The sequence below is a fragment of the Sceloporus undulatus genome, chromosome 4 (assembly GCF_019175285.1).
Source record: "Sceloporus undulatus isolate JIND9_A2432 ecotype Alabama chromosome 4, SceUnd_v1.1, whole genome shotgun sequence".
Classification (NCBI taxonomy): Eukaryota; Metazoa; Chordata; class Lepidosauria; order Squamata; family Phrynosomatidae; genus Sceloporus; species Sceloporus undulatus.
Window position 1 is genome coordinate 225,739,326 of NC_056525.1, and position 16,528 is coordinate 225,755,853.

Below are 16,528 nucleotides of genomic sequence, written 5' to 3' on the forward strand. Positions count from 1 at the left end.
AGAGACAAGGGGGTGGGGATCAATACTTTGCTTTTCAAAAGAAGACACTCCCATCCTGCAACTAGGAATGTGCATGTGGGTCAAACCCCCATCAAACAGTGCATTTGCTTAATACTGAGTGATAATCCACAACTGCACAGACTTTCCAATGTTAAATAGTTGACTTTCAGAAAGCCACCCTCTAGCTACAGTCTAGTGAACTGTAAAGTGGTTCCTCAAAGGTATTTGGGCCTCGAGGTTGAAGTTATTTGATAACTTCTCCTCAAAACATGTGGCAATTTACTTCTAGAAAACAGTTTTTTACAAATGATGTGGCATGAGGGATTTCTAATTCCAACTCATTCTAGGAGAGAAACAAACAAACAAAAAGAATAAGTGAAAGCACTGGAATATAAATAAAGAAATGCCTTCCTGGCACAAAGCCAGCATGGCAGGAAGGTGGGCTCTTTCGGTACTTCAAATAGACTTTCATTTGTTCTTTAAAGCAGCAGTAACCAAGCATACTCATCCAGAGATTCAAGTTCTTCTTCACAAAGCACATAAACTAGGACAAGGCTCATCAATGGCTATTGTAATGCCCTCAAAGAACACACCTTATGGATAAAACCAGAAAGAGATTATTGGAAAGATCAGCACAACAGCACATCCTTTGCCAGACCTTATTTAACAAACTAAGGAGGCATTCCGATGTCTTTTTTTTTTTTAAAAGTGGGATGATGTGAATAAGCCAACTCATGTGCTCCAGGTTTGTTATTCTCACTATTTTTTTGATCAGAATCACATATCTTTGCATCTCTCCATTTTCTATGCTCACCAGCCCTGTACCTCCCTAACAAGGGTGCCAGCGACCCCTAGGAGAAACTTCCCTAGCTGGGTCTCGAGAGAGAGCAGCGGTGGTGGCAATGTCTCTCAGTGCTCCCTGAAGCCTTTAGGTGCCAAGAGACAGTGGGGGGAAGGGGAAACAAGAGAAAGAGAGTCTTTGCCTCCCCTCATTGGAGGAGAAAAATACAGCTAGGCATGCAGAGTTCAATCCCAAGTCTATTCGGATCATTATTCACACTGCTGACGATGCAAATCTTTTTTAAAAACTCAGGGAAAAAAAACTGGTACCAATTATCCCTGGTTAAGTGGGTGTTTGGCAGCCACTCCCAAAAGTGAAGTGAGTGCATTCGGGATGCATGTGAACAACAAAGATTCAACCCAGATTCATCCTGGATTATTTTCACAGCATGAATAACCCCTAGGTTTCATTTCTATAATCCCCTCTGGGTTCATCTCCCTCTTTCCTTCCACATTCATTTCCTATTGAGTACCAGGCAGCTGTATAACCTTGGTTCACACACAACAATCCTCTGCAGCTGCTCACACACTCATGCTCCCAACATGGCTGCACTATGGTTAAGTAAGCTTAACTTTAACATGACAGAGAGAGCTATGATGTTGACAACTACTAGTCAGGATGGCTATATATAATACCTCCAGTATACTTGCACCTGTGTCCTTCTGGTAGGGTTTGAATGGAAAATTGACTGATCAGTCTGTGAACAGAATGTTGGACTCGCATGGTTCTTCTTATGTTTTTAATTCTACGCTATTAAAGAAGGGTTGGATAGTAATCTTTCCAGAGTGCTTTAGTTGTGTATTCTTGCATGGCAGGGGGTTGGACTAGATAGCCACTCCAACTATATAACTCTATGATTCTATTAATGGTGAGCTCAATAGACATTGCATGACCTATAATTTTGCACTGACCTGTTTTTCTCATGGATTTTCAGGATTTCATGTGTTTGTTGCAACAGTTGTTTCTCCAACTTGTAAGTAGACAGTGAATTTTCCAGTAACTGAATTTCTAGTCGAGATGTCTGATTTAGCACCTGAAAGAGGCAAACAATATATCAAAGTTCGACGTTGCAATAAATATGTATGTCTGTGTGGATTTCCCTCCCCTCCCCACAAAAAAGACCAGTGAGGAAATGGGATAGATTTATGAATGAACACATGCAAAATGTTGACCAGAAATAGAATGATCCATTTAATCTCTACAAATGAGAATTATAATTAAGGAATCAGTGTGATCTGGAAGCCAAGACTAATGAGGAGTGAATTAGGGATCTGGGTATGTTTAGCCTGAAGAAGAGGTTAAGGGATCACATGATAGTCATGTTTTAATATCTGAATGCATGTCATATTGAGGATGGAGTAAGCTTGTTTTCTGCTGCTCCAGAAACTAGAACATGGCTCAATGGATTCAAGCTATAGGAAAAGAGATTCTACCTAAACACTAGGAAGAACTTCCTGATGGTAAGAGGTGTTTGACGATAAAGCATGCTGCCTCAGAGGTTGTTTTTAAATTGGATGGCCATTTGCCCAGAGTGCTTTGATTGTGTATTCCTGCACGGCAGGGCATTTGACTGGATGGCCCTTGAGGTCTCTTCCTCCTTTATGATTCTGTATAAAGCAAGAGTAGAGAAGATTTGGTCCTCTAACTCTCATCATGCCTCACCATTGTTCAGACTGGCTAGGACTGATGGGAATTGAGGTTCAGTAACATCTGAAAGATCATGCATTTCCCAGCTTTGATATAAAGAACATCAGCACTGTAAAACAGAGAAACAGTAGTCTGAAGTTTTCTTTCAGTTGCTAGAGCAAAGAACATAAAATTTCTATTGTTCTTCTGTAAAAAGTGTCCTTACCTAAAAAGCTTGCCAGGGTAATTTAAATTCAAGCACAAGGCAACTTGTTCCCCAGCTACTGTTCTGTAAACAGAACTTCCAATATACCATTATCCCATGGTATCACTTTTGCTATGTTTGGTCTGAGTTTATTTATAGCAGTCTCATAGCCTCAGATATTGTGTACCTCCATAGAAATAAATCTACATTCCTCTTCTGTGTGTATGTGTTTCTAATCTCAGTTGCTTTCAGCCTCCTGGGGGACTTTTGCAGTATTTTGGGGATTTGCAGTCTGCAGCAAAGGGCAAGATTCTTCCTCTTCCTTTTCCTACTCTACCTAATGTTAGGGCCAGCCTTGAACCATCAGATAGAATGGAAAGAAAACAAAAGCTCCCTTAAGTTTCTATACTAGTTGCCATCTCTATACCACATGGCAAGGAAACAAGCAAGGCAGAGTTGAACATGAACAGGCCACACCAATAGATTGCCTGACAGAAAATTGTAAATACATATTTATTGCATGTCCATTTTATATTTTTCAGTATAATCCTAAATCCTTTTCAGTGCACACATAAAAAATACATCTATTATGGTGATAGAGTGCTGCAGGTTAATTTGATAGCCACATCCATTATATTCATTTATTTACGGCATGTTCTAGTTCAGCCTTCTAATTTGTGTCTTGAAAGGTTTACATATACTTCATGTGACATCGACTGATCAGCATGTCTCTGTCTGCCAGTCATGATACATGTGTGATATTGCAAAGTGAGCACTCTTATCCCAAGGTAGAGTTGCTACAGAACATAAGGATTAAAGACTCTTTTTGACAGGAATCCAAAGGATTTTAAGTCTCAAGTAAGGATGAGAAAGAGTAGCTTGATTAATTCAATTTCTTATAGAAATATTTATTTCTATTGTATTTTTCTTACTTCTCATTTCCAGATAGCATCAGAAATATGATTAAAGAGTGGAGGAGAAACTTTATATAGGATCCTTATTTTTGGTGCAGACTTCCATCAAGCATATGATCTAATGTTGCCCTCCAGTTGTGGGATGCCCCTATGAAATTAAAAATATGCTCTACACTGAACAACATGATCCCATGATTACAGCATGGGGAATGAGCAGCCATTCCAGTTATATAAGAACAGAGACTCCCTTACTAATTATGATGGGTGAGTTCACCCCATTATGTCCCCCCCCCCGCCAGTACAAAGCAAATATATAGCATAGCCTCTAATCTCGGTTATGACATAAGTCCCCAAATATATGATTTTTGTTCCAGGGATTTCTTGCACTCATATTCCATTACCTACAAGCTAAAGTCATCTTAAGTGAAACTTTTATTAGCCCTTCTATGGAAAACTGAGAAGCTGAGAGCTTGACTAAGACTATATTGTCATCACCATGTGTATATTATCTCTAGCTAGACTAAACTAATTGTTCTTTCTTGTGTAACCAATCTGGTTATCCTATATGTTGATATGAATTTAAGTAATCATTTTGTGAAAGTATACTGTAAACATGGTTCCATACTTGAATGAATACACCCAGGCACACACTCACACACATTCATTCTATCTCAAACACTCTACTACTGCAACTAACTGGCCAAAGGAATAATTACATACATTCATACATTTGTTTTAGAGATATAGTCTGAGGTGTACAGCAACTGCTAGATATCATATGCTTGAAACTGCAAAAGAAAGGAAAAGGAATGGTGAGGGATTTTGAATTGCAAATAGAGATAAAAGTCAAAGGAAAAAAAGGAGTCTCAGGGAATTAATACCAAGGGAGATATATCCAAAGCTGAGATGTAATTTTGGGGAGTTATCTCTCACTCCAGGCTCTGTCTATGATGAGTTCCAAACAGGCACTGGCATTAGCAAACAGATATTTTCTGGACTACTTAAAGCTCCTGTATAGGTGCTGCTGGGTTCCTATTAAGCTGTAGCCAAAACCTTTAAGCCATACTACCTTCCCAAATCACCTTTAATCACTTTGGGAGTAGTACAGTATGCTTATGGCTGGAATTCAGCATGGGAGTTATATCTTCATAAGTGGATGTACATGTGTGGAGAACAGAGTAGATTCACTATTGCCTGAAATGCATGGGCCAAATACAGCAGCTTCTGGCTGGGGGGTGGGTTTAGATGAGGCATGGCCCCAAAGTAGCCAGAAGCTGCACTGAAGTCATGCTAGGGGGCTAAAAGTTGTCCCTAAAAGGAGTAGATTTGGATTGACTCCTGACCAGTGTAGTTTGGTACTGTGGTAGCAACCTGCGTTGGGAGCAGGCCATGCAGTCCCAGCGGTCCCAGCCTGATCGCTGCCAGAGTGGCTGGAGACTGCTCTTTAATGGCCATCTGCTTCACCCCAATATCCTTATCCATATAGGGCTGCTGTGGAATTACAGCATATAATGTTCACTGTGCAATGGTGGCCCATGGAGTGACTGATATGTCACAGCTTTGATATGTAATGGATACCAACGCACATCAGGGCACTCTGGTTACTATCTAGGAAGTACTGGAGTGCAACAGGAGTGCCCAATGTGCATCAGTTTGGGATTTATTCAGGATAAAATGGGTAATCTTTGCATTTTATTTTTGCACAGAAAACAGAAAATGCTCTTGTTAGATGCTTATTTTGCATAAAATGTGCAAATGAATTTTGTTCAACATAAGTTGCAAACTGGATTCTCGTTAGTCCAGGATCCTTTTTGTCAGTTTTCCAACCTGTAAGAAATACATTTTGGACCATTTTTTTGGGGAAATATTTTCAAATATTCTTTCCATCCCTTGTATAAATAGTGATACTGTAAAAAGAAAAGGGGGATAAATATTTTGTGGCAGGGAAGAGAGAACAAATGAGTCTGAGTCAGTTTTGTGTGTACCCTATTGTAATACATTTTCCCAACCAATTTCTACATCAGTTTGTGATTATTATTATTATTATTTTAAAAGCACAACAATGTGCATTTAATTTTCATATGATGTTTACCATAAAATATGAATTTGGCATGGTGTTTCCTCCAATATGTTCATTATTTGTTTACATATTTATTTAGTCAGTTTATATACTGTTTAATAAATGAATTTAACAGAGCACTGAAAAATACAAAAAACAAAACACAACAAAATAAAATAAAGAGGAAGCAGCTGAACAGTTGTTCAATTAAAAAAGACAAAGAGGAACAGGAAGAAGAGGAAAGGAGGAGGAGCAGGAGGAGGAAGAGGAAGAATTACAATAACGAGAACAATGAGTGGGCACATAGAGATTTACAAGAAACTGTTAAGGAAAAAGCAACATGGGTTATACAGTAAATGAAATAAAACATGTATGTGAGAGTCAGGGTGACTCAGCAGAAGCCAATTGAGAACCACACAGGTGTAAATGGTAATACAATTAACAAGTCCTAACTGCCAAGGACAAGAGATGTAAAGTGGATAATTGGACACACCTGACAATTGTAAAGTGGTCAAGGCTGAGATGATGAAATCATTAATTGTAGGATGAACCAAGAGAACCAATGAGAATGGTGTACACGCCTACTGGGTGGAAACAGACAACAGTGGGTGGTACCATGCATTGACTATAATAATGACTATGCATCCCAATGTATTTTGTGGGTAGTAGTGGGTTGTAGTAGTGGATAGTAGAGTATTGGAGTTGTGTTGGATATTTTGGAGCTGTATATAGTAGAATAAAGTAGATCTTTTATTTAAGACTACTGAGTTGTCTGGTGTCTTGGGTGAAGCTACAAGAACCAGCTGGATCCTGAAGAAGGGTGAAGACTTCTGTGGAAGCAAGAGTGAGAAGGCTTGGAGAGTTTGTCGGGGTCTTCAGCCTATTCTCTGTAACTCTTGCTAAGCTATAACCACTAGCCAAAACTGGTCAGCGCGGTGCACAACCAGGTGGTGAGTTCAAGCCAGAGGTGAAGAGCTACAACTCCCATCATCCCTGACAGAAACGTGCTTAGAATGCATATAAAGCTCACAGTTGTTGGCATATGTCTCAATTCCAAGGACAGCATATTCCAAAGGGAAGAGGTTACTTAACATGTCTTTTCTGCAATGGATAGTTCTTTTTATGAATCTTTGGAAAATACAGAAACACTGAAAGGAATTTTCTAGGGATGAAAAGCAGTAGTCAGGAGGGAAAGCAACAAGATGATCTCTTGGTCAGCCTGAACCCTTTTCATACTCCATAGTTATAGTGCTATTGTTAGGAATGTGACAATCATTCATCATTCATCATGGTGCGCTAAATATACAAATTGCTGATTTCTCAGCTCCTTTAATTTATGCTTTATGTTTTATGACAAGAATTTACCACATGATCTCCTAGGCGTTTGAATTTTCAGATGGTTCATTTGTAAATAAAGTAAATGGGCAGGAAAAATCTTTTGAAATTCATTTTTTAAAGTTTTATTGTTTTAGTAAATCAGTGCTAGACTTTTCCATTGTGGATATGCACACACTTTTGCACATCTGCTGTTTTATTGCACTGATACAGTAAAACAATACAACTTTTAGCTATGATTCTGCTTGCACTGTTCACAGTTTGGGACTTATTCTGTCAGAAATTTGCAGATGATATTGGGGGCAGAAAACAACATTTTATGTTCTAGAAACAACATTTTCTGAGCAGTAACTAATATGCTGAAAATTAGGTTTATGTGCAGAAAATGCTGTAGCTGGAACTTGTTTTTGTGCCTGCACGTTGTTTCTGACTTATGGCACTGTTAAGATGAGCCTATCATGGGGTTTTCTTGGCAGTTTTTTTCAGACGGGGTTTGCCATTGACATCCTTTGAAGCTGAGAAAGTGTGACATGTCCAAAGTCACCCAGTGAGTTTCTGTGGCCAAGCAAGGATTCAAATCCTAGTTGTCAGAGTCATAGCCCAATGCTCAAACCACTACACCAAGCTGGCTCACCAATAAATTGGAACTTATTCTTGGAAAAATTCACACACTATGTTTTTGCACAGAAAACAGCATTTTCTGTACAAGAAACAGCATTTCCACCAATAACAATGGTTGGAATTCTGTATGTCCTTTCACACAAAATAAATCTGCATGTACTTGACTTTTTCCTACACAGAAGGAGGAGAGAGAAACCTCTGGAAGAGAAATCTCACAGTCAGGGAAGACTCAGAGCACAGAGCAGAAGGAAACTGGGGAGCTGTGTTTGAGGGTTCTCCATTAATTTTCAGCTGTTGGGCTAATTGGGGGTCTTTTGATCAGAGCAAGTGAGTCAGAGACTTGCATGGAGGGGGAAGCCCAAAGTCCTGTTTCACAGACCACTTTAGACTTCTCAGTATGGACAGTGAGGGAACTGCTGCTGTCACCTGCAACAGTTGTCAGATATTTATCTTCTTGCTTATGGATGTAGGTAACTTCACCTGCACCAAGTGCAAGTTGGTAACCCTATTGGAAGAGAGGGTCCAGCAGCTGGAGGCCCAGGTAAAGACTCTTCAGTATATTAGGGAGCAAAAGATTTTCCTGGAGAGAATGGAATGAATAGTCCTGGATGGGGAAAAAACACAGGAAGTTTCTACAGAGGACGTCACTTCACATACACAGCAGGTAGGCAGTTAGAGGAATGTCACACATAGAAGTAGGGAAACTAGGGACCATTCTGTGACTTTGCAGCTCTAAAATTAGTTTGAAGCTCTCTCCCTTATCAAAGATGACAAGGAAGAACAGCAGGGACAGTCCAGTCCCTGTGGTGGAGTCTCCTTCTCTGGAGATCTTTAAACAGAGGCTGGATGGCCATCTGTCAGTGCTTTGATTGTGATTTCCTGCATGGCAGTGGGTTGGACTGGATGGCCCTTGTGGTCTCCTCCAGCTCTGTGATTATATGATTCTATTCTATGATTCTGTGACACTAAGAAATGGCCTGAACAGACAGGCCAAAATAAAGCTGCTTCAAGTCACTTTGGAGTTATGCTGTTTAAATGACACACACATCTTAAGAGACCAGAAGTCACACCAAAGCCATGCTCCACTCCTTAGGACTGGACCGTAGCTTTGACGTGGCTTCCGGCCTCTTAGGATGCATGCATCATTTAAACAGCATACCTCCAAAGTGACTTGAAGCAGCTTTATTTTGGCCTGTCTGTTCAGGCTCCCAATTACTGAATTAAGAAGATAAATAACTAATGTAAACCAGAACCTCTTTGTCAGTGTTCAGTTGTGTATCAGTACCTTTGCTGGCTCTGCTATGTAGTTACAAAGCATCAGCCCTTTACTTAATACAGACATTGTGCATATTTGCAATTCAAGTACCTGCACATCTAAGTCCCTGTATGAAAATGCAACATGGCAACAGCATTCTGGTCAGCATTTCCTGTGCAGAGAATGCTGTTTGCTGTACAAAATAATAATAATAATAATAATAATAATAATAATAATAATAATAATAAATGTTTTCTTTGCAAAACAATTCTGTGTGATTTTTGTGCAGAATAGGAGCCAAACTGCAAAGGTTCTCATCAACCCAGGATGATGGAAAAATATGTTTTTCAATCTTTTCTACTTTCCAACTAAACTTTTTAATATAGTTTTTTTTTTCTCAAATCTATATTGCTGAATCTAATAATGAAAAACTTACCTGTGTTTCAACATCTGTGAGCTTTCTTGTCTGTTCTGCAGTCTGGCTGAGAAGGCTGGTTCCTATTTCCAACATGGTGGCTGTATGGTTTTGGACAGCATTCTGCTGCATCTGAGCCATCTCTGATTTCATGTTTTCCACAATGTAATTCTCAAGCTATGGATATGGAATAGAAAGAACATGGTTTAAATCATTTTATTTTCATTATATTAACATTTTGTAAGACATTTTTTATACTTCAAAGGGAATCTCCAATCAATGCTACAGGAAAACAGAGGAAATATAAAAATATAACACAATAAAAATAGCACATTAAATTTATATTATAAAACACAATAAAATGCAGGAAGAGAAATCTGCAACAAACCTAAGAGCTTCAATTAGAAATGGTCCACTAGACATTTCTCAGGATCTGTCAAAGGAGAATGGTTAGATATTAATAAGAAAACTATATGGAACATTTGGCCATTCAGATGTTCTGGCTACAGCTCCCATAATTCCTTACTATTGGCAATGCAAGAATGAATATATATTGTGCATAAATTTTCACCACTTTATGTTCAAAGCAATCTTGTGAACTTGGGTATGGTGAGAAAAAAAGATAGACAGAAGACCACTTGGCAACCATATCTTAAGGTACCAATAACAAGTAAACAAACATGGAGATAAATCTCAGAAAAGATTAAAGCAACCATTTTAACAGCCCCTAATTTTTCAAAAGTAATCAAATAAAATAACAGTATCAATACTCTCAAAGTAATTAATGTCACAGTTATGCTGTAAAGTAACTCTTCACTTTTGTTATTCAAAAGCAACTAAAATAGTTGCATGATAGTTCCTAAAATCTTAGCAGAGAGCTAAATGATACTTCTATCTGGTAGAAAAGCCATCTAAATAGTGAGGTTCCTTGTAACCATAATGTGACTCATTAAAGGAATTAAAGGAATCTTTTATTACTTTATAATTACATTCCCATTAATTATTGCAAACTCTGATAACATTCCATTTGGAGTCATTCCATCAGAATTACTGGGACATGCAATTTGCCCAGTTATTTGGGTCTGATTTTTTATTTTAATTATTTATGTTTGTTTTGCTGCAACAAGTTTGATCGATATTGATCTGACTTCCTTTCCCATGCTTTTGCATTTGGAAATCAATATTTTTAGTCTGGAAAAAAACAAGTTCAATGCAATTTCCCTTGTAAATCATTCAGCAAACTTTTACACAACAGCTGATATAACAAGCTAGGTGATGAGCCATATAATAAAGTCAGTCGGGTCCAAATGAACTTTTACCTTTCCCTTGGCCTTTAATGTTACCTTGGGGACTACCAATAGAACTTCAAGTGATGGCTGGAAAATGCATTATACTATTTTTGAAGAGTTATTAATTTATTTATCGAGGTGGCAAACCTCAATTTACATATTGAGAAGTGAATGTACAGTTCTGAAAAGCCCAGAAATAGAAACAGAGTAAAAACATGCAATGGCAGAATACCACCAAAAGAGAAACTGAATTGTGATTTCCAGTGGCAGGGATATGGAAGTAATTATTCCCTAAATAAGATTAAGTAGATGACATTTTAACTGCATGGGGCTTGGTTGTATTTCTAAAAAATGATGCTGATGTAACATATCAAATAATTCCTCACTAAAATCCCCACTGAAAATTACACACACACACAACCAGAATGTTTCATCACATTTCCGTAATTGTGAATGAAAACTGTATAGATTATAAAGTCAAAATATCAATATGAAATTTATATCTAAAAAAGGTCCTCCATTAGGCCCTGTGTTTGAGCAAGTAATCTATAAAAAGAAGATAAGTGTGCTTCTTTCATAGCTAGACTCCATATGTTGGTGTTGGATTAATTGTCTTTCAGCGTTTATCTTGCTTTTGTAGACTCCAGCCTACTTCATCAGATGCATCTAATGGATACTGTAGCCCATGGAAGCTTATGCCAATTAAAACATTTTAGTCCTCCAGATGTCACAGGCCTCTTTGTGGTATTGACTTGTATGAGTACCAGCTTTCCAAATAGTGAGAATCAACTTCAGGTGCCTCAAGACTTCTTGCTGCTGCTTTTGCTTCTGCTTCTGCTGCTGCTGCTGCTGGTGGTGGTGGTGGTTAACCCAGCTACCAGCTTTAAAGAGAACCAGCATGTTGTGGTGGTTTTAGCATTGGACTAGGACTGCAGGAGGCCAGATTTTGAACCACTGCTGAGCCATGGAAACTCAATGAGTGGCCTCGGTCAAGTCATACTTTCTCAGCTTTAGAGGAAGGCAACCTCTCTGAATAATTTTTTTTGCCAAGAAGCCCCTTTAGGATAGGGTCATCATAAATTGTAATTTACTTGAAGGTGCATAACAACAACAACCCTTGAAGTGTACACAAGTCAATGGTGCTCACGGTAGCGGCCCTGAAACCAAGAATTAGGTTGCAACCTCCGGTCCTGGACAGGGTCACACTCTCCGTCAAGGACTGCGTTCGCAGTCTGGGGGTGCTCCTTGACTCCTCGCTCCTGATGTCAAACCAGGTAAATGCGACAGTCAGAAACGCCTGTTATCAGCTTCGGCTGATACGCCAGCTACGACCTTTTCTGGATGTAAGGGATCTTGAGACTGTTGTGCACGTGCTGGTAACCTCACGTCTAGACTTCTGTAATGCGCTCTACATGGGGCTACCCTCATGCTTGGTCTGGAAATTGCAACTAGTACAGAATATGACAGCCAGAGTAATTTCTGGAACATCCAGGAGGGACCATATTACCCTGGTTCTAAAGTTCCTCCACTGGCTGCCCATTAGCTTCCGGCCCCAGTAAAGGTGTTGGTTATCACCTTTAAAGCCCTAAATGGCTTGGGTCCAAACTATCTTTGGGACCGCCTTCTCCCCTACAATCCTCCCCGCGCACTCCACTCCTCTGGGAGGAGCCTACTTCAGCCACAAAAATCTAGGCTACCTCCCAGAGGGCATTTTCCATCGTCGCCCCCAGATTATGGAATGGCCTGCCGGATGAGATCCATCTACTTACATTCTTAGACAGCTTTAAAAAGGCTGTTAAGACGGATCTCTTCTGGCAGGCCTTCCCAGAATAGAGAAGCCGGCCTCAGAAAAACGTCTGGCAATAAGATACTGCTGCTTCCATTGATTGTTTTGCTGATGTGATGTTGTTGACCTTCTGGTCAGTTTTTAACTTGTATTTTTTTTAATTCTGCATTGGATTTAATACTTTTTTAAGGAGGGGAGGGTATTAGGGATTTGATTTGTTCTGTATTTTTAACTTTGTTAGCTGCCCCGATTGTTCTCAGAGCGGCGGGATACAAGTAATAATAATAATAATAATAATAATAATAATAATAATAAATGTATAACCTGACTGCATTAGAGCATGATGAGTATGGAAACTGGACCATTTCACAGGTCCTGCTGAAAGACTGTCTCCATCACAGCCATTACAACAGACTATAACTGTGAAATGAAGTTGGCAAGCCAGGGCATTCAATCCAAGCTGAAAGACTGTCTGCTTTGCCCGTCTCTCCTCCCCATACCCATTTCCTTTTGTATTCTCTCTTTGGGAATGCCTTGCTTTTATTGATTATATGAAAGCCATTCTAGGAGATATTTATGGTGAAGCTCAGGAATTTTTTTTTATAAAAACACTTCCCATTAATGAATAAATAACAAATCAAGAGGAAAGTGTTGTGTATGAATTCAGATAGTCTGGTTATTTTGCATTTCGGCTAAACAGTTCTGTCTTTGATGGCTTCTTCCTTCACATGTGCATGTCTTTTTCTCAATGGAGGGGAACTTTGATCTCTGAGTCTCATGTAATAAGGACACAGAAGATGTCATAAGACGTCATGGTATAAACTGCCAGGAGACCTGAGTGACTGCTCTGGTGAAGAACATATAGACATTGTTGACGAGAAGCCAGGATCTCCAGAGCATTTGCAGATGTAAGAGTTACTTTTGCTATTGCTATTTTGATACTATTTCTTTGGACTTTACAGCCTGTTTAATCAGCCCAGGCAATGTGGCCCTATGCACTTTTAGCTTTGTTATTGCCTTGAAGAAGGTCATTTAAATACATGGAAGATGGAATAATTTTTATTTAAGAATTCAAAAGTATCCAACACATTTTTGGTTGCACTTCCATGAAGGTAATGCCAGTAAGGTATTAGAGACATGGAAAGTGACTGGTTGGCTTGTTTAATCAGGCAAACTATAAATTATTTATAGTGTTTTCACATGTAAGATTTCAATCATATTTTAGCTTACATTATTTTGTAAGAAAAATGTAAAACCTAGGGGTTAAATCCTATGTTTGCACTAAGGAGTTTATTGCACAGGGAAAAATTGGAAGTTTAAAATGGTAAGAACCTGTTATTAACTCACAATTGTGCAAATGGTTTTCATATGCAAAGTGCCGTTATCCTGTGCAGAATCCACAATTGTGCAAATGGTTTTCACATGACGGGACTAAATGTGCCTCCATCCCGATAATGATCATCCCAAAAAAGTGATCAAACGTACAAATGATTTTCACACGCAGACCACAACAAATCTGTGTGTGTGTGTGCGCGCATGTGTGTGCATCCCTGCCTTCCTCAGCAGCTGTTCTTTTAAGAACTCTGGCTGTGTGGTCTGATCCTGGAGACAGACAGACATATACAGGAAAGACCGAGGGGGAACTCAACCTTTTCTCTATCTCACTTGCTCTGTCCCTGCCTTCGTCTCAGTAGCTGTTTCTTTAAGAGTTCTGGCTAAGAGGGAAGGATGAAATGATTCCCAAACTGTGACCTTTTAGGGATTTTGGACTTCCGCTCCTAAAAATCTCAGCCATGTTGGCCAATAGCCTGGGATTCGGGGAGCTGAGGTCCAAAATCCCTTAAAGGGGGCAGTTTGGGAATCGCTGAGGCTGAAGCAGAAGACACACAGAGACTGAGAGAGAGAGGAGCATCCCAGGACTCAGAATTCACTCTCCTCTCCTCTCTCTCTCTCAGTCCGGCCAGAGAGAGGAGCAGTCCGGCCAGAGAGAGGAGAAGGAGAGGAGCTGCTTGGCAGCCATTTTGAGACCGTGTGCTTGAGACCGTGTGCTCATTGCTGAAGGGGTGGAGCTTCTGTGAGTCACATCTGTGAGTCACAAGGGGGCGGAGCTAGCAGACTAGCTTTATATACCAACTTCCAGAGCCTTCCAGAGCAGTCCGGCCAGAGAGAGGAGAAGGAGAGGAGCTGCTTGGCAGCCATTTTGAGACCGTGTGCTTGAGACCATGTGCTCATTGCTGAAGGGGTGGAGCTTCTGTGAGTCACATCTGTGAGTCACAAGGGGGCGGAGCTAGCAGACTAGCTTTATATACCAACTTCCAGAGCCTTCTAGAGCAGTCCGGCCATTATTATTATTATTATTATTAAACTTTATTTCTATAGCGCTGTAATTATACACAGCGCTGTACAAAGTTGGTAAAATTAGGAGTAGATAAAAGCCTGCCCAAGGCGTACATTCTAAGATAATAACAAAAGAGGAATAGATAAAATTACCATCTAGAAAGGAAAGAACAGATTAAAAACATCAAATATCAAACAAATCACATCACATCAACTATTGTCAGACAGCCAGATAACAATCACAAATTCCCTGAGAACGCTTCCCTAAACAATATGGTTTTCAGCTCTGTCTTAAAGCTGGTTAGGGAAGTGATGAGCCGTGCATGCGGAGGAAGAAGGTTCCAGGAATGAGGGGCAGCTAGAGAGAAGGGACGGATCCGGGATGGGGCAGAGAAGATCCTGGGCTGAGAGAGGAGATTTTGGCTACCAGAGCGGAGAGTGCGAGTAGGGATGTAGGAAGAGAGAAGATCAGTTAAATAAAGAGGGGCCAGCCCATGCAGAGCTTTGAAGGTCAGTAACAAAAGTTTGTACCTGATGCGGAAAGGAAGAGGGAGCCAGTGAAGGGAAGACAACAGAGGGGAGACATGATCATAACGGCGAGCGAGTGAAATAATACGTGCAGCTGAATGCTGAACAGAAATTAATGGGTGGAGGTGAGAGAGAGGAAGCCCTGCCAGGAGGAGGTTACAGTAGTCTAGTCATGAGACCACTAGGGCATGGACCAGTGTTTTTGCGGTAGAAGCTGAGAGATATGGACGGATTTTGGCGATATTATACAGAAAAAATCTACAGACTTTGGCTGTAGTCTGAATCTGTGGGATAAATGACAAAGAGGAGTCAAAGATGAAACCGAGACTACGGGCTTCCTGGACCGGCTGGATAGAAATGTTATTGACAGAAATAGAAAAGGAGTAGTGAAGGGTGGGCTTAGGAGGGAAAACAAGAAGCTCGGTCTTGGACATATTGAGCTTCAGACGCCGATGGTACATCCAGTGGGAGACAGCTGTTAAACAGGATGACACTTGCTGCTCTAGCTCTGGTGAAAGGTTAGGGGTGGAAATGTACAGTTGGGTATCATCGGCGTAAAGATGGTAAGAGAAACCAAAAGAACTGATAAGTTTGCCAAGGGAGAGTGTGTAAAGAGAGAACAGAAGGGGACCCAAAACAGAGCCCTGAGGAACTCCAACAGATAAGGGGACAGAAGACGAGATCTGACCACCCGAGACCACTGAAAAAGATCGATCTGACAAGTAAGATGTGAACCAATCGAGAACAAGGCCCGAGAAACCAAGGTCAGCGAGTACATCTATTAGGAGACAGTGGTCCACGGTGTCGAAGGCCGCAGACAGATCGAGTAGGACAAGGATAGAATAGAGGCCATTCGCCTTGGCCCGCAAAAGATCATTTGAGATCTTAGTAAGGGCCGTCTCTGTGGAGTGCCGTGGGCGAAAACCAGACTGGAAGGGGTCCAGAATGGAGTTGGTTTCAAGAAACTCAAGACAGCGTGAATAGACGACTCGTTCCAACACCTTAGAGAGAAAAGGAAGAAGAGAGATTGGGCGATAGCTAGCCAAGGAAGAGGGGTCAAGAGAGGGTTTTTTCAGGATAGGGGAAACTAAGGCATGTTTGAAGACTGAGGGGAAGGAACCCGAAGAGAGAGAGAGATTAAAGATATAGAGGAGGGAGGGTAACAAAGAGGGGGCTATAGAGATTAGAAGACGAGAAGGCCAGAGTTTTAGTTTTAGTTTTCTTTAACTCAACAACTCTACTCAAGTGGCATCAGGTTAGAATCAGATACTGAAATAGAACCTTGCCTTTAAGTATCAGATAGCAGCCAGTACATTC

General features: G+C 40.3%; 1 protein-coding gene across 1 annotated transcript in view; it reads right to left on the reverse strand.

The window, feature by feature from the left end:
• Positions 1-16,528, reverse strand: part of LOC121929831 (nardilysin-like) — a 356,364-nt gene that overhangs the window by 234,644 nt on the left and 105,192 nt on the right. The window contains 2 exon segments of the mRNA XM_042465761.1: positions 1,753-1,874; positions 9,293-9,448. Of these exon segments, the coding sequence (XP_042321695.1) occupies positions 1,753-1,874; positions 9,293-9,448 (278 nt within the window).